Here is a 20,117-nt window from a genome sequence, read left to right as displayed (position 1 = left end):
GCCGAGAAGAAATACCGTATTCTAACAAACTGTGAACAAAAAATAGAAATCTGACTGTAAAATTCCTCTTGGCTTCAACATTCCTGATGGCTTTGAAAATTCCTGATGGCTTCAACTGAAGCCAAGAGGAATGCAACCAGCTTTAACTGAAGCCATCAGGAATTCGCAACGGGAAGCTGTAGTCTGAAGGCCTTAAACAACCGGAAGCGCGTCATGAAAGCAATCAACAACTTCGCGTGTAATATCACGCGCGTGTCTCAGCCATTCAGGCGTGAAATATTCATTCACAAGAAACGCAATCAAGTGAACACTGACAATCATGTTTTTATAATATGCAAACGAAGCCGTGGATTTTTAAATGTTAATTCGACTGGAGGTTATATCGTCGCCGCCTTTTTTCGCTAACGCTCCCTGCCAAAAAGGAACCACTCGTGCCAATTATAACCATCCCAGGAGCATACTTTTAAAAAATTCTTGTACTCAGGGCTAGCTTCTATGAGAGGTATTAACTCCATCGGTGGACTTAGCGATACTTTATGAAGAGTTCCCTCCCTTTCGAAACAGGGGAAACAATGTCCCTCGAAAGGGCAGACCATATAATCGAAGCATATTATCATTGGTGCAATCTGCTGCCTGTATTGGCAGAAAGGCAGTTTTGAAATGTGCTCGTGGACCTTGTCCCAACCCAAATCCGCTCGCTGGCAAGGCTTTATGGTGACATAATCTTTGTAAATTTTCTCGCGAAGCTCTGGAGGGAGGTTTTGAATGGCCTCAGAAAGTTCGCAGCTTTCTTTCCGGCCCCGCATCAGCCACGCGCACTTGTTTGTTGCTCGAGACATAGCGGCTCGGGCGGTATAACAGCGGGCTCGTTTGTTTCCAATTGCGCCCCTCCCTCCCTCCCTCCCCTTAGTAGTATATAGGGTAGTCGGCAAATACTATTTCAAAGAGGGAGAAGTATTTCCCGTTTTGCAACTCCCTGGTTTAACCGAAGCGAGCTTGCGAGCTTCGGACTTAAATCTGGCGGTTTCAAAATGAGGAAATACTTCTCCCTCTGCGAAATGGTATTTGCCGACTACCCTATATACTACTGAGGAGCACGACGTAATCAAATCTGCCACAGAAAGGGGCACAGAGCTGGTTCACGGGGAACTGCGTTTTTTCTCGAGTTAGTAGGCCCCACGATGAGCGCGTTGATGGGAATATTGCTCGGATCCATATATTTTAGTTGTAAACTACCGACTCTAGTTCCTTGTTCATAATATCACATTGCACGTCGGCAATGATGAAAATGTAGCATTTTAGGCTGCCCGAGCCCGAAGTCTTTCTATATTGATCTCGAGCTGCACCCCATCTTTGGTGTTCTCTAGCCTGAGACCTCTGCCGTGCATCTCTTGGTCTCTCATAGAGCGGAGATCGATGAAAAGACCGAACTTGTCTTGTGTGTACAACTTCTTAGCGTTCATGTCGCTGCGCAGGTGGCCGTTCATGTCATTTTTGCTAAAATGTATGAGGGCTTCGTTCCACATGTCCAGGCAGTCAATACCCTGGCTGTAAAACTTGTTGGGGACGCCGTTCACACTGACTTTCACGCTGGTGATGTCGGCTTGAAGAATTTCTCCGAATCTCTCGCACCCCGTTGTGTGGCTCGCGGCTGTACAGCTTACGGTTACACTCCTAAAGGCTTCAGTGTTTGACCTTGAAGCCGGTTGCTTTTCTCTTGGCTTCAACTTTGGCTAAAAGAAATTTTGAAGCCAACAGGAATTTTTCAAACGTTCAGGAATGTATAAGCCAAGAGGAATTTTACAGTCGGATTTCTCTTTTTTTCTCCACAGTTTGTCAGAATACGTCATTTCTTCTCAGTCTGGTCAATAAAAATAGCACTTTTCGCCTTTTTTCAAGGAAAAGTCTGGCCCGAAAGGCGGTAGAACAAATAAATGTTTTCTGAAGCGAAAAACGAAGCAGCTGATTGCTCAAGCGCGAGAATATTATGGATGACTGATTTCATTGACGTCGCTGAAGAGAATTAAAAATATCTTACTGTATTGTCGGGCAGCCACGCGTTTTATGACAGCCTAGGATTTGCATAACCACTTCCGCGCTGCAAACCGCGACTCCGAGCGACGCTTTCAATTAATTTTTTGAGAAGAAATTCAGCAAGCTGCTGAGGGCTCATCTGCTCTATCATGTCGGCAACATCATCTAATAAAAATAATGAATCTTTTTATCAGTATTCGCCACACCAAAGGTCTACCACTCCGCTTTTCCTCTTCCTATTTTTGGCTTCTTTTGGCTTTGATCAATTGATCCTCTTCGTGCACGGCCCGTGGTTGTGTTGTATACAAGTAGATCGTGAATGTTCAATTGGTTTTTCTTGGTTTTGGACAACCATTTTTTGTGTGTCGATAAATTGTCGTTCTGTGTAACATTTTGCCGCATTTTAGGCATTCTTTTTTTGGCTTTGTGAAGTGTGTGACATTATGTAAAAGTTTTCCCACACGCTTCACAAAGATAATCACGAAAAGACCAAACGCTTGGCGATTTTTTTAATGACATACCGTCGATTACGATATATCTCTCGCCTTCTTTCTCGCAAAAACGTTGCCTAATAAACTTTTCTCGGTGAGTCGGTTCGTTGAAATCAATAAGGTTGTCTGATCCGGCCATGCTTTTGCAGTGGTGGATCTAGTGGAGGGGCCCGGGGGGCCGCCCCCCTTATTTTGTGTAAAAAAAGAAAAAATCACAGAAGGACAAAAGGCGGCAGGGCAAGCAAAGCAAAAACACCCCGCCCCCCTTCCCTTAGCTCAAGGTCTCGATCCGCCACTGTTTTGTGCACTTCCAGCGAGGCTTTCGAACTGGCGAAACTACTAAAAGTAGTCTCAGTTTTGCGGCGTTCAGACAAACACATATTATGTGATTCTTTCAATATACAGAACGGCAAAAATTACGCCATGTTCTCAATATGTGAATACTACTTTCATATGCGAAATAACATTAACATATATAGACGCTCTTTCTCGCCGATGTTCAGCGGCGAGGTAATTCTGTCTGTATAATAAAGGAACCAAAATCTCGCCGATGATCAGCGGCGAGGTAGTTCTGTCTGTATAATAAAGGAACCAAAATCTCGCCCATGTTCAGCGGCGAGGTAGTTCTGTCTGTATATTAAAGGAACCAAAATCTCGCCGATGTTCAGCGGCGAGGTAGTTCTGTCTGTATATTAAAGGAACCAAAATCTCGCCGATGTTCAGCGGCGAGGTAATTCTGTCTGTATAATAAGGAACCAAAATCTCGCCGATGTTCAGCGGCGAGGTAGTTCTGTCTGTATAATAAGGAACCAAAATCTCGCCGATGTTCAGCGGCGAGGTAGTTCTGTCTGTATATTAAAGGAACCAAAATCTCGCCGATGTTCAGCGGCGAGGTAGTTCTGTCTGTATATTAAAGGAACCAAAATCTCGCCGATGTTCAGCGGCGAGGTAGTTCTGTCTGTATATTAAAGGAACCAAAATCTCGCCGATGTTCAGCGGCGAGGTAGTTCTGTCTGTATATTAAAGGAACCAAAATCTCGCCGATGTTCAGCGGCGAGGTAGTTCTGTCTGTATAATAAGGAACCAAAATCTCGCCGATGTTCAGCGGCGAGGTAGTTCTGTCTGTATAATAAAGGAACCAAAATCTCGCCGATGATCAGCGGCGAGGTAGTTCTGTCTGTATAATAAGGAACCAAAATCTCGCCGATGTTCAGCGGCGAGGTAATTCTGTCTGTATAATAAGGAACCAAAATCTCGCCGATGTTCAGCGGCGAGGTAATTCTGTCTGTATAATAAGGAACCAAAATCTCGCCGATGTTCAGCGGTGAGGTAGTTCTGTCTGTATAATAAGGAACCAAAATCTCGCCGATGATCAGCGGCGAGGTAGCTCTGTCTGTATAATAAAAGAACCAAAATCTCGCCGATGTTCAGCGGCGAGGTAATTCTGTCTGTATAATAAGGAACCGAAATCTCGCCGATGTTCAGCGGCGAGGTAATTCTGTCTGTATAATAAAGGAACCAAAATCTCGCCGATGTTCAGCGGCGAGGTAGCTCTGTCTGTATAATAAAGGAACCAAAATCTCGCCGCTGATCAGCGGCGAGATAATCTTGTCTGTTATCAAGGGGGCGGAAATCTCGCCGAAGATCAGTGGCGAGGTAATTATAATGGTAATTGCACAAGGGACACAGGCAGCCCAGACCTTGAATATGCTTAATAAGTGACGTTATGCGGTTGGCGATGGCGTTACAATTTTAGCCGTTTTTAGCCGTTTCGAATATTGCTGTAAATACGACGTGTAGAAAATAATTTAAGTTGAAATGGCTGACCTTATGTATGCATTGCGTTATTTTGATGTCTCTGTGTTCCTGGAGGCGGTTTTGAGCCATTTAGGCGAGTTAAACTACGAGGTAAGAAATTATTTTTTATATATAGGTACCATTTCCCGTCTATTTAGAGCAATTTCCTAAACATTTTCATACACTGTCTAAAATTGTAACGCAATCGCCAACAGCGTAATGTGACGTATTAATCGTATTCAACATCTGCACCGCCTGTGCAGTCAAGATTTTGGAAAAAGTTGAAAATGCCATTCTACCATAAAAAAGGACCGATTTCTTTTACTACAGTGCTTTCATGAAGCTTTTAGCTGTCCTGTGTACTTGACATAAACAGGCATGCTTTATATCAATTTGAGATTGAGGTGACAGCTTTGTAAAATGAGAACTCGCAAGTCTCCCATTCATTTGCATTTCGCGTGTTGATCGAACACAAGCTCACTACTTGTCGTACTACGTTTGGACTTTTTGGAGTTGCTTTTTTCCTTCAAAATGAGTCGTAAATGGTGCACCTATGCTGACTGTGTTCGAGGTTATGCCAGTGACGAGGACGCTTGGCTACGGATGTACCAAATTCAAAACGAGGAGGATGCCATCGAAATAGCATCAGCTTTGTCGGTCCAGGTAATTACCAGTAAGCTTCAAAGACTTTATACTCTACCATACCATTGTGTGTTGTTTCGTAGAACGTAAATGTAGAGCTCCCCGAGTTTTAATATATAAATTTGAACCCGTTTTAATACGTGCGAATGCATCTACTTCTCATTACTCCCGATGGAGTATGATGGAGGCGCCAAGCTAGCTCGTGTTGTCTACATGCACTGAGACTAACTTCCCATAGGCCCGGTTTAAGCCTGGCGTTACCAATCGAACACAATCACAATCACACAAAATCGCGCGAGTGGGTTCGATTGAATTAGGTCATGGCACCCAATCCAGCTGTCTCAGAAAAAAAGGGAATCGAACAAAATCGAACGTTCGACTGATAGGTGAATTGTAGATTTTTCTTTTGTAGTCGATCAAGTTCGATTGCGTCAATTAAAATCGAACGAAATCGAACCCTCTTACTCAGTCTTTTTCTTTGGGTTGTGCTCGATTATCGATTCAATCGAAAGCAATCGTCCGAATAAGTTCAACTAAGTTCATGCGTTATCGAACTATTTTTAATTCGGGCAACATGTCAAGCCTAGGCGGTCTCGGAGCTATTACAAAGGACCAGTGAGTGGTCGCAGTCACACACGAGGGTTGGTCCGGGTATAGAAATAGTTACGTCTCTCACGTATCTTTCTCAAAATTTGTTCTCGATGTGACGTGGAGAATTGAAATTTACTCTCCGCATTTTTTTCTTTTCGTTGTTGTTGCATCGTTTAGGAAGGTAGGCGTGATAATGGAGCGGCCAGGAAAATACAGAAACAGGCAAAGGGCGGATTTTATCCTCATACTACAGCTCGCTCTTGGATTAGCGCTGCACCGCCTGGTGTGGATCTTAATAAGGTATTTCATACTTGATTTATGTATGACTCAATTCCTATCGATATCGCAATAGAAGTAGATTTAGAAATCGATATTGCAAAGATTCCCCTATTGTTGTTACAAACTGTTAATCGCGTGATAAGTACGTTAGAACTTCGTGTTAACGTGCGAATACATCCGCTTCTCATTGCTCACAGCTGATTTGATGTAGACGGCTGTATTTGTAGGCGAACTTATCATAAGCGACAACCAAATATGTTAGTGAAATTTAGAAATTAAGACCTTTTCCCCCCATTTAGAGCATGGTAAAAAATGGCGTCTTTTCTTCCTGGTGCGAGGTCATCACTGACTCGGGTAGTAGAATGGTTTTACTCCCGACTTTATTCCGACCCAGCGTTTAGGTAATCGTTAAAATATGATAGGGATGTGTGGGGTCTTGGAACGAAGTTGTGTATCAAGTGATCGCTCTCAGTTGCACCCCCCCCCGCCCCCCACCCCCCCCCCAATGCAATCGAGAACAACAAAAAAATGATTGAAAAAAAAAAAATTCTTTAAAAGTACCTAACAGATTTGAGAGTGAGGCAATGAACACAATTATAATATTTCTTTTTTACACCGTTTAGATAAGTCAACGTTGTAGCGGGGTTACCAGGAAAATGCCGAAACAAACGAAGGGCGGATTTGATCCTCGTACTCCAGTTCGCTCTTGGATTAACGCCTTACCGCCTGGTTTGGATCTTAAGGTATGACACACCTGGTTTGTACATCACTCAATTCCAGTAGTGCCATTCCCACCTGAGGAGCAGTAAGTAAAAAACGGAATTCTCCAAGGTGGTGGAAAATAAGTGGGTCAAATGTTCATGGATGGGAGTAAAAAATGCACCGTTAAAGAGAAGGCAAATTCCCCGTCCTCGAGGAAAATGTCACCAATCATGATGAATTTAAGGTGTTATTCACCAACCGGTATGTTATTGGTTTACATTGGTGTTTATCCTTTCATATATTATATGGAGTTCTGTTTTAATGCATATGTGATCAAAAGGAGATGAAATGACTGAGAGATTTTACAAATTTACAATAAGAAACGAACGAACGAGCGAATGATAGATGGACACACCAGAAGTGCGAAAAGAGAAGACGAAAAAAAATAGAAGAGCGGAAGGAAACTTCGCGATTCTAACATACCAGTCATGTGATCGGTGCACTGAGTTCTGTTCATTGACAAGTATATCTAATTCGTGCAAGGATCAAGGAGGTGAATGACAAGTGGGGAATATTAAGTTGAATCTTACTTATTTAAGCGTAGTTTAGAATAACGTAAAGGAATTGTAAAATCAATTTGAGTGTAGGGACTTTCTTAAGATCCAGCAAAGAAGTTCCAACGAAATAAAGCCGTCTCAGCACTAAAGTCGAGATCGCTCTAATTTGTCATTAACTTCTGTGGCAAATCGTGTAGGTTAAGATACCATGAATAACTAAGCTCTTTGTTAAACGTTGCTAGGTTGATGCAGTCTCAACAGACCCAACACACGTCGCACAAAAGGCTACAATTAAAAAAGAGGCAAGTATCAAACCAAAATTTACTTTTTTCTAATAACTAAACAATTTTTTTTTTAGATCTCGCTCATTTTTTTTTTCAAGAAAGACCGACCACGTATTTTTAGACAATAATTCACTCATTCGTTGAATTAGTGTCTGAAGGAGTCCATTTAGTTGTTTGCTATATCATCTTTATTGAATTTCATTTAAAAAAAATTTCAGGTTACGAAGAAAGGAAGAAGCCTAAACAGGGCACTTCGGCAAACAAACACCGACCATTTGGATGAACTTATCAGCTGGGCCAGGTGGCTAGATTCAAAAGTTGATGTTGCGCATCCTACGAAAGAAATGGCGAAGAAAACATGTAAGCTGTTTTCTCCAAACGCTCGGGGTGAAATTCCTGGCGCTTTTCGCCCGCCAAAGCAGCCGCTATGCCCTCCAGGTAGGACCATTTATAACATAAACCTTCCATGTAATGGCCAGCATACATATACAAAGTGTGTACGGCAAGTGATGCTGAAAATAGCGCACTCTTCCCCCCCCCCCCCCCCCCCACAATTAACTCAACTGCCTAGAGTTTGTATTTGATACGAAAAATTGATCGAAAGGGCTCGTAGATGTACAAACAAAACGAGTCGTAGACGGAATCGTAAGAAATGGAATCGTTTTGACTCTTCCAACTCCGGTTTCGGCGAGCTTGTGACTCCGCTTACGACTCCGATTTTCGATTTTCACAGTCGTAAGCTCTCTTACGACTCTGACTTCGACTCCGTCGCTAGTGAAAACCAGCCTTAAAAGAGATACAGTTGGATGCCAGTTTCAAACCAGTTTCAGCCACATAATATTTCTTTATGCATTGTGTCTCCAAGGCAAAACTTCGAGGAAACATCGCTCACTTAGAACCTCCATGAGAGTGGATATTTCTAGGTTTAATCCTCAACTTGATATTTTTATAATGTGGACCATGTTCCAGGTGATAACAAAAAATTAATGTTGACAAAATTTAAAAATAATATATCAAGCATTTTCCTGCATTTGCAGGCCAAAATATTAGCTTTCAATTGCCCAACAGGTTTGGTGTTGCTGTTCATGAAATAACGTGTTAACGGTCAGGAAAGAAGTCCATCTAGCCAATTATTTTATTAAATATGTCACGCTTTAAACCCCAATGTAAAGGCGTCCGAAATATGTCTATATTTGTTCATAGGTATTAAGCTAAGGGGAGGAGGTGAAGACATTTTCCTCGCTCAGGACCAAGTGAAAGTTGACGAGAAACATTTCGCGGTTGGTGCAACTTGTAAAATGTACAAGGGCTCTTTGGTTTCCTTCGGGAAATACAATGACATTCCGATTGCTCTTAAAGAGTCAGCTGTCGCGGTCACGAGAGGTACCAAACGTTCTATACAAAAGGAAGTAGAACTCTTTAAACAGCTTGATCACCAAAATGTCGTAAAATTCTATGGCATAGAGAAATCCAGGTACATGCTTGCATATGAATTGATGGAAAAGAGGGTAACCATCGATGGAGAAGTGATACCTGTATATGACGTAAGGATGTTGCTCGATGAGATGGAGGACAACATTACTTGGAAGATCCGTCTCCATATTGCCCATAGCGGAGCTAAAGGATTATCATACTTACATTCAAAAAATATCATCCACAGGGATGTAAAAGCAGCCAACTTCTTCATCTCTGGGGGACCAGATAACTCGGAATGGATTATAAAGATCGGCGATTTTGGGGAAGCAGTGTATCAACACAAGCAAACAACATTAACGATGACCTCGTCGCAGCCCTCCCAAGGGAGAAATGTGAAAAAAGAGAACATCCGCCGATTAGTCGGCACTGTTCCATACATCGCGCCGGAAATAGCAAGACCTGGTGCAAAGCACACCCAGGCATCCGATGTGTATAGTTTCTCGCTATTCCTTTACGAACTGGCTCATCCATCGAAACCTCATCCGTGGCAAGGGTTATGCGATATTCCTGAACTAATTGTCTCATCCGCCGAAAAGGGATTACGTCCATCGTTATCAGAACTAAAAATTGACGGTGGACAGTTAGATCCCTTTCTGAACGTAATCACTCAGTGTTGGAAAGGAAATGCTTCAGACAGACCGAGCATGGAAGATGTATCAGCATCACTTAACGAGATTAAAGATGCATACGGTAATGACGTGGAAGACCAGTCATCGCTTTCCACTTCTCTCGATCAAGGTGATATTGAAATGGAAGGCGCAAACATTATTTCCATTCAACCGTTATCGTGCCACCAAACTAAAGTACTAGAGGAAGCTAGTGAAGTGCTAGCTCAAGGTTTCGCTGCTGGTGGTGGGGCACTAGACAGAGAATTCGTGCAAGATTTGGAAGGAAACGCCGGTGCCTTAGACGGTACAAATGCGTGTTCCTTCCTGACAATGAAAATCATAGACACGCTTTTTAATTTCGATTTTAGTGCATTCGGTAGTGAAACATCGCAAATTAGGCACGCTGTTGAGAGCATCATAACGACCTTTCCTGCTGAAATAAACAGGTTGCGGGACATAAGAGATCATTTCTCTGTGGACGAAGCATGTGAAATTCTTCAGGCAAATCATCTTCTTTTGCGTGAGTACGAATTCAAAGAATCGCTCTCCACCTCACTTATAGCCCAATCTGTTGCAGGGGAGGAGGAAGTAAGGAACTGCCTTCGAAATATGGCACAGAAGTCGTCAAGAACGTTTGCTGTATACACTTGTCCTCCAATTATATTTACAATTGTTCATACTGCAGGTGGGGACGAGTGCAATCATTTTTTAGTAATAGACACCCACAAAATTTCAAGTGAGGTTGGCGGAAATGGTAACGGAGTGATAACTTCTGCGGACTACCGTGGGGAACAGCTGTCGAACGTAACTACAGAGCTGGCAAAGTGGATTCGAAAAAGAATAGAGTCGTCTGTGAGGCTTCCTGCTCCGCAATCACTACTTGTCGTTGACTTAAAAAGCGAAACCATCGAAATAAGTGATGACAATGACATCTTATTGTCGGCTATTGAAGGTTTCGAGAATTCGCAGGAAACGGAGGAAACGAATGCGATTGACGAAAGCCATATTCAATCCCAAAGAAAGGAAAACTACAAAAGTCCGGCAAGCGTTCTTCAACCAAGTGAAACCGAAGTCATTTTGTGGAAAGGTTATCTCACCAAATTCGGATTGACATCTTTCCGTGATTTCCAAATTGCAGCCATTAATGCAGTGGAGAAAAAAAATGACGTGGTGGTCATTCAGCGGACTGGAAGTGGAAAGAGCCTTGTGTATCAGATCCCTGCTTTGTTCTCTACATTCAAGTTCACTATCGTAATTTCTCCTACAATCTCATTAATATTGAATCAAGTAAATCAATTAAAGGAAAAGGGTATAAACGCAATTCCCTTTGGTAATCCTTTGGGAAGGAGAAGGCTAATTACATTGCATTGCTAGATGAAAAAGAGAAGGAAAAACCATCGCTTGTTTACATGACACCAGAGTGCTTTTCCAAACACATGCACTTTTTTGCGCAACACAGAGATGAGATAAAAATGGTAGTACTGGACGAGGCACACAAAATATTTGACAGGAACTCAGGGTTTCGACAATCTTACGAATCGCTCAAAGAAATTCATGCTAAGTTTCCTGCAACACCAGTTGCAGCTTTGACCGCTACCATTGACCGTGTGTCCTTAGATAAACTATGCACAGAATACTTGCGAGATCCCGTACTTGTTAAAGGAACTGTCGATCGCCCAAACGTTAAACTGTCGCTCGGGAAGTACAAAGTTGTCGCAGACCGAGGAAAAAGAGGCGAAAGTTCTGAAAGTGGTTCCAAACAAAAGGGTCAGCCTTGGAAAGATGTTGCACAGGAGATATACTCGTTGGTTGGAGAAAACTACGCGATCGTTTACGTTGATTTCAAAAACGACGTAGAAAAGATGGTGGAATCTTTAAAGGCGTGTGGTGTGGAAGAAGCTAAAGGATATCATGGCAGAGACATGACAGTGTCGGCAAAGGTCGAGATCGAAAGGGCCTTCAGGAACAAAGAAATTCAAGTTTTAGTTGCAACTGAGTCATTCGAACTCGGTACACATTCTCCACATGTCAATATTGTAATAAGGGTTGGTTGTGCACGTAACATGAGGGCCGTTGGGCAAGAGCTTGGTAGGGCGGCTAGAGAGGAAAATAATGGCCACTTTGTTCTGCTTTTTAACGAAAACAAAGACGATCAACGGTTTGGTTACTGGACAAGAGGATGTTCAGACCAAGAGAAGGAAAAACAAGAACAGGACTTCCTGTCAGTGTGGAGGTACGTGTATCAAATTTATATCGGTCAATGCCTTCGAAAACAATTCGTCAAAGCATTTGAGGATAATCCAGAGAAGTTAAGCGTTCTGTCAGGCGATGAATGTTGTGACAGTTGCCAAGAAGAACAATTAAATCAACCGAAGATGAACGGCAAGGAAACAGCTACGACGGTTATAAATGCAATTCAGGAATTATGTGGCTTATCTAGATTCAGCGACGGAGTAAACGAAGGGAAACTTGTCTCGTTTATTCGAGGTTCTAATCAGGACTGGTTAAAGGAAGGAGACGTGCAACCTATCATTGAAGGGTCTGCCACGTATGGATCAGACATGGGACATGATACCACCTGGTGGAGCAGGGCGCTGAGGCAATGTGTTGCTCTAGGTTTTGTAGACATAGCATACAAAGTCTCTTTGTTCAACAATTTTTATAAAACGTCAAGGCGCTATGTTGCATCCGTGAAAGGCAAATGCTTCGTGCAAAAACCGTACGACATCTCCGTTCTTGATCCATCGGTAGATCCTTTCAACCCAAATAAGAAATCAAACAGCAGAAACAATGTCAAGTCCACCACTAGCAGAGGAGTTCATTTCCTACCAAAAGTTAGGAAACTCTTAAAAGATAAAAGCAGCTGGGTGGACATCAAGAAAAGAGAAGATTACGAGTTTCCAGGCTTTTCTGAAAATAATGGAAAGTTGATGTTCACCCAAGATTTTAAAACACTCCCGTATGCAGCCAAAAACAGGGTTCACTTTATTTCTGAGGATAACCAGCTAACAACGCGTGGCTCACAAAAGCAAAAAGTGCTAACTGAGGTCGATGGAGTGGAAACAGAAGTCTTTGTAAAGAGAGGACCTTGTGAAGGGGTAAAAGTATGCAGCGCTGACAAATGTGGTTACACGGTGACAAATACGCAGTTAAGGAACAAATGCAAGGAGCATGGTTCCTCCAAACCATTAACAAGAACCGGAAAATGTCCTATTCACTTTGTTTATATTTGGCCCACTATTAGTACGGATGATCGCAGATGGATCGGAGTTTTTTCAGCCGAAGGAGAGGTGAAGCATAATCATTCAAGACCTGCCGAACACAAGATCTCGAGCAAAGTGGTTGAAGACATTCAACAAACAGTTCATCAGGACATCACTAAGACTTCCAAGGATTTATTGAAAGGTTACTGTATGCTTGTATTGTTACGATAGTTCAAAGTCTATTATATGTTTCTCTCGTATATCTACGCTGTAATTCGTTCTGAGAGTTTCTATGTAACTCTTTTATTCAAATGATCGGCACATTCCATTGTTTATCTCCAGATTTAAAACCTCAAAAGAATAAGTTAGAAACCAAAAAGAGGCCTCATGGTTACAAGCCACTGAGACGTACGGAAAGACAGATTCTCGTTCAAGCTTACATTACATTACATTCAGGTGGAATGAATTTGAGTTACATCAACCACAGAAACAAAGCAAGAACCTATCTCTAAGGTATTTCTATAAAGCCACTCAGGATTTAAAATTGTTTCTCTTTATATTAGTTCATTTTCAATGTTGCAGGTCAGGGTATGGAGTATATACCTGGGGAGAACAGTGCCGCAGCTCTCAACATTGATCGCATAAGGAGGGAGAGGAAAAAAGTTTTAAGCCAACATTCGACAGATGTCAGCGGAAGCTCGAGAGTACTCTTCATTATCGAGCAGTTTCCAAAGATCAAAAAAAAGGTGGACGAAGAGACTAAATGTAAGTTTTTACAATTGTAGAGTTGAATATTGAGAAGATCTGTTAACCCATATTCGGAAAGGAACCATGTAAGAGAAGACATAGACTCTTACAAAATATTAGACGCAAATATGAACATATTCCGTGTATTTGTTTCGTAGGCGAAGACGAATTTGTCAGGGAAGTAGAGGAACTTGTGGGTAATTATCAAATGGCAGGACTGGAGTACATCTTTACCCCTCAACGAAACATGGCATTCTTTGCGTCTCCTTTCCAGCTAAAGCAATTAAGCTGCACGAAAGTGATATTTACAGACATTACTTACACTGGCAGCAATGATTTCCCGTATTTACTCAACATGGTGGCTTTCAACGAAGACAGCTTACAGTGTAAGTTTATCTTCAAGTTCTCTTTTTTATGCGTCCTTTTCAAGCCCATGGTTTATTGCTAACCCCGCGCAAAGGAAAAGTATATACAAGTTTAAGAGGACAAGAAAGTTAATGTTCTGCTTGATGTTCATTTTGCTAAGATGAAACAGAGTCAAATTTACTTCTGCAAAAGGCTTTTCTTTTTATCGTCTCTTTTCTATAAAATAGAAATAAAGCTATAGGGTCATCATTTCTCAAAATGTGTCAGTTCTTTTTGATTGCTTACAAACTTTCATTCAACTAATTTGATTTATGCATGCAGACAATGCTGTCGCGCGTGTCCTGTTGAACCGACAAGATGGGGGTACCTATGCAACGGCAATCAAAGAGGTTTTTAAGAAAACAACTACAGATCACCCTGACTTCAAAATGGGATCAGCTCTGGAGGAAATCGTGGTTGATTTCAGTGATGCAGAAAGTAATGGCTTTAGAGATGCTATCGGGGAAAGCCTGGCAGCGAAGCTTCTCAGAGGTTGCAATGTATGTACCAAGTAAATCATACTTACAAATTAGTGTATTACTCCTTTAATTTCTGAAAACTGTCCAATTTGGGAATTTGGACAGTTTTCAATAAGGACTTTGTGAGAATCGTTACAAGCTTGTTGCATGCAAATTGTAAAGAAAATCTAATAACTAGATTTTCTACAAATAAACAAAACCGATTTTAAAGACCTGTTTAGATTTATTCATGTTGCCTTGGCAACGGCATATACGTCATCTTTACCATCATCTTAACCATCAAAAAACCAATGTTTGTGTTGTTAACTTGCTCGCTGCCACTGCATCCTATAAACCGTAAACGAACAACGAATTGTATATTGTTAATTTATGGTCGCACCTTCTTCCAATTTCTATCAAACCACGGTATTCGGTGCAAATTTGTGAAATAATAAAAATATGTTTTGCCTCGGCGGCATATTAGATGAGTTTAGTCGAGCCATGGTTTGTATTTTGGTTATGCGTAATTCAGCCCAAACTATGGCGTACTAAAAAGGTACGATTAGGTAACTACCGTTAACAAATTCGGCCATTGTATCGTAGCCATATGAGATGAGGGAATTTATACCGGGACACGAGACAGACGCGTCGGCTTCTCGGATTGGGTAGGTGCGAATTCGGGTATGGTTAAGTGGAATATCGGATAGCAAACAATCAAACTCGGGCAACGCGGTATGCAGCCTCATCAGCATTCAAATATTGAAGATATTCCGCGCTAATTTCCAGAATAGGTGTTCTTTCTATTATAATCATTTTAGGCATGATCCCTTGGAAATTAGCGTGGTTGCTGAATGAAAGGTTCTGCTTGCATAACGCTGACTTGTCATATCGAAATATGGTAATTTTTCTCTACCACCATAGGTACACTGGATACGATCAGTACAACGGGTTGAGAAGCTTGTTTGCTCTTCTGTAAACGAAAAATCGGTCTTTAGGCAGGTCGCCGCCAGGATACCCGAAGAACCAGAGAAGAAAAATGTTCTTCATCTCTTCGAGATCCTAGCTGGGGAGAAACCTCTGTCAGAAGGAGAACAAATTATCCCCGACTTCAAAGTACCAGCTGATACGACTAATGATGCGTGGCGTAGTCTAAAATCGTGGTCAAGGTGGTGGAAGAGGATGAATCATTTGAGTGAGCATTACTTTTTGATTACAGCTCCCTTTCAGACATGTACTATCACAAACAGTTTTATTCACTGACCATACGATGAAAACGTTTCAGTTCCTGGTTGACAGCGCTTAATTTTTTTTTTTTGAACCATTCAATATACCTTCGCGTGCCACAAAGTAACCCCGACTGCTGAACATCGCACCTCAACGCACTTTCATGATTTGTTAGGAAAATGAAGCATTACAGATGTAAAGCAAAATGAAGTAAAGTAAAGTAAAGTAAAGCAGCTGAAAGTAAAACCAATTTAAATGCTAGACTAAATGTGCTGCTTTGGTCTGCTAAAATAATGGACTCGCGGTCATCTCGCTACATAACTGACTGGAATGATATTCCATCGAACATTATGCATGCATCCTCATTAAGCAGATTTAAATCCTAGCTATCAGATCATCTGTGTCAATTTTAACTCAGGTGTAAGTCGTGAGTGACATGTATGCAATTTAATTAGGTTAGCTTTGGGCCGTATTTAAATCTTATTTCATAACTTTTAGTGTCAATTTTAATATGCAATTTAATTAGGCTAGTTTTGGGCCGCACTTAAATTTAGAGTTTTATTTCTTAATTTTTTAGAATGTTTAATATCGGAGAATATTCTTTGTATAGCAATTTAGTTTCCTTAAACTAACTCAAAAGTGGTCGCGAGTACAATGAATTTACCTGACGACTAAAAATGTAATGAAATTAATTCGGATTATTAGGAAATTTTAAAAACGATTTGTGCATTTTCGTTTACGTCATTACTACTGTGTCTAGGAATGTTCACAAAAGCCTACACCTTACTCTCTGAGGAAACCTGGGAGAAAGGACCCAACACAAACAACCCGGTAGAAAGTATTAATAAGCAATCAATTCCAGAAAAAGGAAGCAGTCTCGCACCCTTGTTGGAGAACATATATCGGGAAGACAGAGTGCAGGCAGCCAAAGTTGTAGCAGCAGGAAAGAATGTTTCGCTGTCTTATCGTGACAACTCTGAAGAAGCAAGAGGGAGGCGAAACGATAATCGCAGAAGGAAACGAAGATATCATGCTCCTAAAGAAGACGGTAGGGAATTCTCCAAAAAATAAAAGGTTTTAGTGATATCAATTGGGATTACTCAATTGTGGAGCCTTCTTAAATTCCTCGACCATAGTATTTTTCTGAAAGCTTTGCGAGATGATAATACTGACGGATAATGTGAGACCATGCATTATTGTTATCACATATGAAGCTCGTTCTAGGGGTACGGGTGCGGGACCTGGCCCGCATCTTTGTTCAAGGGCTTTGGGAAATGCAACCTATTACCTTCGACGTATCACCTTTCTAGATTTCACCGGAACAATCGGTGTTATGAACACCATTTGCTTTATATAACTGCTAGGGACGATTACTTTGTTTTAACCCAAGCCTTCCCAACATTTGATGAAAATTCTACAGCAGCTTTCAATTCCATTCCCCTCAGTAAGGAAATTTTCAACCTATATTCAAAATAACATGTTAAGCGCCCCTGGCGCAAGACCTGCGTCCTGTCTACTCAAGGCAGCAGCAATACTCAGATTCTTTGACAATTAAGCTAATGCAGTAGAGGACAAGTTAGGCGCAGTGCTACTATTATGGATGTAGTCAATGTTTGAAGTCATCCTAAACAACTGAAAGGGTAGAGAACGAACAGGGCTCCACCTAAACTCATTTCCCCGTACTATATATAGTTAACAACTGGTTAAAATCTTTTAGGTCCACCGGATAAAAGACGCCAGTTGCAACGTGCCTACAACTACGGAAAACATAGTAAAAAGAGACAAGGTACAAAATAATTTTGGTCTATGATAGTTGACTGATTCCATTGTTGCAAGCTTATATCATAAAAGAAAAAAGCCCGCTTTTGTTTTCATTTTGATTACAAGAGAAATTAACTATGACTGAAGAGGATGTCATGTAGTGGAAGTCATTCATGTACTTCATTCCACAGGTAATGCCCTTATTGGAGCAAGACTCGAGGTAGAATACAACCGAGTTAATTTGGATGGCTCCACTGACTATCTCGGCTGGATAAAGGGCACCATCGCGGCATGGAACAGATCGAAGGGCTATTTAGTAAATTATGAAGACGGTGACCAGGAATGGCTGCAGTCTGTAGATGAGAAGGACGTGCGACTGTTTGAGTAATAACTGATGGAGTATGCGTACTATTCGCTTAATAAAAATTTTAATGGAATTGTACAGTTCAAGAGGCCATGACCTATGTAAAATTCAGAGATTAAAGATAGAACAATAGATCCATATACCTTCGTTTTTTTGATTAAATTAAATCATAAAGGGAAATATCACTTTCTGGCACTCGAATTGTAAGAACAGCGAGTACTCGAACTGCATAGAGAGACTAACTGTTGCGAGATTGGCAAGAGTGACAAGGGTACGTAGGATGGGAAAACGTAATGAAAGCGACGTATGCAAACGCAACGGGATATTTTTTTTTACAAACTACAGCTACTAGACTTCAAGTTCCGATAGTAAGTGATTTTCAAAATTTAAAAATTACCGTCCGGAATATAAACACACAGCATCCTCATCTTACATTATGTGATCGCAAAAGCAACAAAAATATGTTTAGAATTGCTGTAGAGTACTTCTTCATTCATCTCGGCGAGGATCATTAACCTAGCCGCCGATCACCATCATCATCATCAGCGAGATTTCCGTCCCTTTAATACAGACAGAATTTCCTTGCCGCTGAACATCGGCGAGATTTTGGTTCCTTTGATATACAGACAGAGCTACCTCGCCGCTGAACATCGGCGAGATTTTGGTTCCTTATTATACAGACAGAATTACCTCGCCGCTGAACATCGGCGAGATTTTGGTTCCTTTATTATACAGACAGAACTAGCTCGCCGCTGAACATCGGCGAGATTTTGGTTCCTTTATTATACAGACAGAACTACCTCGCCGCTGAACATCGGCGAGATTTTGGTTCCTTTAATATACAGACAGAACTACCTCGCCGCTGAACATCGGCGAGATTTTGGTTCCTTTATTATACAGACAGAACTACCTCGCCGCTGAACATCGGCGAGATTTTGGTTCCTTATTATACAGACAGAATTACCTCGCCGCTGAACATCGGCGAGATTTTGGTTCCTTTAATATACAGACAGAACTACCTCGCCGCTGAACATCGGCGAGATTTTCGTTCGGTATATAAGAGAAATTAAATTATCACATATTCCAACATTTACATAAAATCGTTTCAATATATATATTTAAACATTCACATAATATGTGAATGTATGTAAACCCTCAGTTTTGCCGGTATTTGTTCGACCCATTACTTGCATCTTGCAAGATGTGACTCTCAGACTTGGCCATTTTACAAATTTTAGGTGCCCTGTCTATTTATTTCGTTACATTGTCTGTATCAAAAGTTGGAAAAAACCGTGCAAAGGTCAATTTAACGGGAAGTCTGCCTTCCAGTTCAGTTCAGTTTCAGTTTGCAGGGATTTCTGACGTTCTTGCGCGGAAATTGGACAAATTCAATAACAACTTAGTGTAGTTCCAGAATAACTAAGGTAAGTCAACTAAAACCATGTGCCTAAATCTGGAACACAGAAACGAGTGAAATTCTAAACGGGCCGGTATTTTTGTCGTACAGTGTTATGCAAATAGCCGAGTTCTTTCTTTACGAGGCTTTTCCTTGTCGCGTCGAATTGACAGAGGCAAATAATTTAGCAGGATAGGAACACGAAAAAGGATATTCTTGTTCAAAGGCTGCTAATAACACTTGTGAAACGGTTTTAAGCAAATATACCAGACATAACCAGACATAAACTATGGTGGGTAATTCATGCGTGCCTAAAACTCTCTTAATCCAGCGAGCAATTGATTTATCGAAACGTTACCTAACTACAACTATCAAATACGTTGAATATTAGGTTTACTTACCAAACAGAAAACTCTAATAATGGACACTGAATGTCAACAGCAGTGCGGCAAACGAAGGATCGATGAAATCATCAACAAGCAAACCAACGCTAAAGATTGAACGAAACGCGCTGCTTTGGCGCAATCACGTCTTGTCTAGTTCCAAGGCCTCTGCATGTTTCTTATTGCTTAATCCATTTGGGTCACGTGGCCTTTGCCGCTCGTTTGCCTCGGCTACAGTCTACCTCACTGAAACGAAATGATCGTGAGGGTCTGGGAAAAAGCCGTACAGGAGCTTGGAAACCCAGAGTCTTCGTTCCCCTCGTCCAGTGGTCGGTAAACGGGCTCGCTTTACTTCGGGTCATTACTCGGAATACCGAGCTATAAATCGTAAATGGTTTGAACCCAGGAGCCATATTAGGGCGGGCTAGAAGCGCAAGCCCTTCCCAAAATGCAGCGCGTCAAATTTGCGCGAGTTTTCACAGATGTAAACAAAACCTTTTCTTAATTCAGGCTCACTCTCGATTCACTCGCCGGTTTTCACTTGATTGCTACTTCGATTTGATTCATTGTTGTGATCTCAAGGTTGGGTGTATCTTCTGTTCATGCCTTAAGGAACATGTAGAGTAAGATTTTAATGTTTGTAAATGTTTATGTCAATCTTTTATTTTTGTCGTGAAAGTTCTCAATTTCTGCCCTTAGGCGAAGTGGCTGTCAT

The 20,117-nt window shown here is 41.4% G+C and overlaps 2 protein-coding genes and 1 long non-coding RNA gene across 3 annotated transcripts in view; 2 read left to right on the top strand and 1 right to left on the bottom strand.

Annotated features, from left to right (window-relative positions):
- LOC110039609 (uncharacterized) overlaps nucleotides 1–19,566 on the bottom strand; it is a 71,060-nt gene extending 51,494 nt beyond the window's left edge. The window contains exon 1 of the long non-coding RNA XR_016204315.1: nucleotides 19,421–19,566. This is a non-coding gene — a long non-coding RNA (uncharacterized LOC110039609). The remainder of the gene's footprint in view (nucleotides 1–19,420) is intronic.
- On the top strand, nucleotides 4,019–10,845 carry LOC149097168 (uncharacterized). The gene is made up of 5 exons (XM_089279920.1): nucleotides 4,019–4,985; nucleotides 5,733–5,855; nucleotides 6,458–6,577; nucleotides 7,596–7,815; nucleotides 8,581–10,845. The coding sequence occupies exons 1-5, from the start codon at nucleotides 4,854–4,856 to the stop codon at nucleotides 10,833–10,835; spliced, it is 2,850 nt and encodes a 949-aa protein (XP_089136046.1). The 5' UTR covers nucleotides 4,019–4,853; the 3' UTR covers nucleotides 10,836–10,845.
- LOC110044807 (uncharacterized) lies at nucleotides 10,871–17,763 on the top strand. Its single transcript, XM_089279919.1, has 8 exons — nucleotides 10,871–12,866; nucleotides 13,247–13,429; nucleotides 13,570–13,797; nucleotides 14,099–14,316; nucleotides 15,196–15,466; nucleotides 16,259–16,546; nucleotides 17,216–17,284; nucleotides 17,451–17,763. Exons 1-8 carry the CDS (start codon nucleotides 10,871–10,873, stop codon nucleotides 17,645–17,647), a joined length of 3,450 nt encoding a protein of 1,149 aa, XP_089136045.1. The 3' UTR covers nucleotides 17,648–17,763.
- Nucleotides 19,567–20,117: the final 551 nt, after the last annotated feature.

Source organism: Orbicella faveolata, unplaced genomic scaffold (genome assembly GCF_042242905.1).
Source record: "Orbicella faveolata isolate gen_17 unplaced genomic scaffold, um_ofav_v1 contig_47, whole genome shotgun sequence".
In the NCBI taxonomy this organism is placed as follows: domain Eukaryota; kingdom Metazoa; phylum Cnidaria; class Anthozoa; order Scleractinia; family Merulinidae; genus Orbicella; species Orbicella faveolata.
The sequence above is the reverse complement of the archived record's forward strand: the minus strand, read 5'-3'. Positions and strand labels throughout refer to the sequence as shown.

What these genes read in the sequence shown, in the direction of transcription:
- LOC149097168 (XM_089279920.1), top strand. Translation starts at nt 4,854, where the DNA reads ATGAGTCGTAAATGGTGCACCTATGCTGACTGTGTTCGAGGTTATGCC. An exon ending in CATCAGCTTTGTCGGTCCAG is followed by an intron (nt 4,986 to 5,732) that starts GTAATTACCAGT and finishes TGCATCGTTTAG; the next exon opens with GAAGGTAGGCGTGATAATGG. An exon ending in GCAGCCGCTATGCCCTCCAG is followed by an intron (nt 7,816 to 8,580) that starts GTAGGACCATTT and finishes ATTTGTTCATAG; the next exon opens with GTATTAAGCTAAGGGGAGGA.
- LOC110044807 (XM_089279919.1), top strand. Translation starts at nt 10,871, where the DNA reads ATGACACCAGAGTGCTTTTCCAAACACATGCACTTTTTTGCGCAACAC. An exon ending in TTCCAAGGATTTATTGAAAG is followed by an intron (nt 12,867 to 13,246) that starts GTTACTGTATGC and finishes TCAATGTTGCAG; the next exon opens with GTCAGGGTATGGAGTATATA. An exon ending in GAAGAGGATGAATCATTTGA is followed by an intron (nt 15,467 to 16,258) that starts GTGAGCATTACT and finishes TACTGTGTCTAG; the next exon opens with GAATGTTCACAAAAGCCTAC.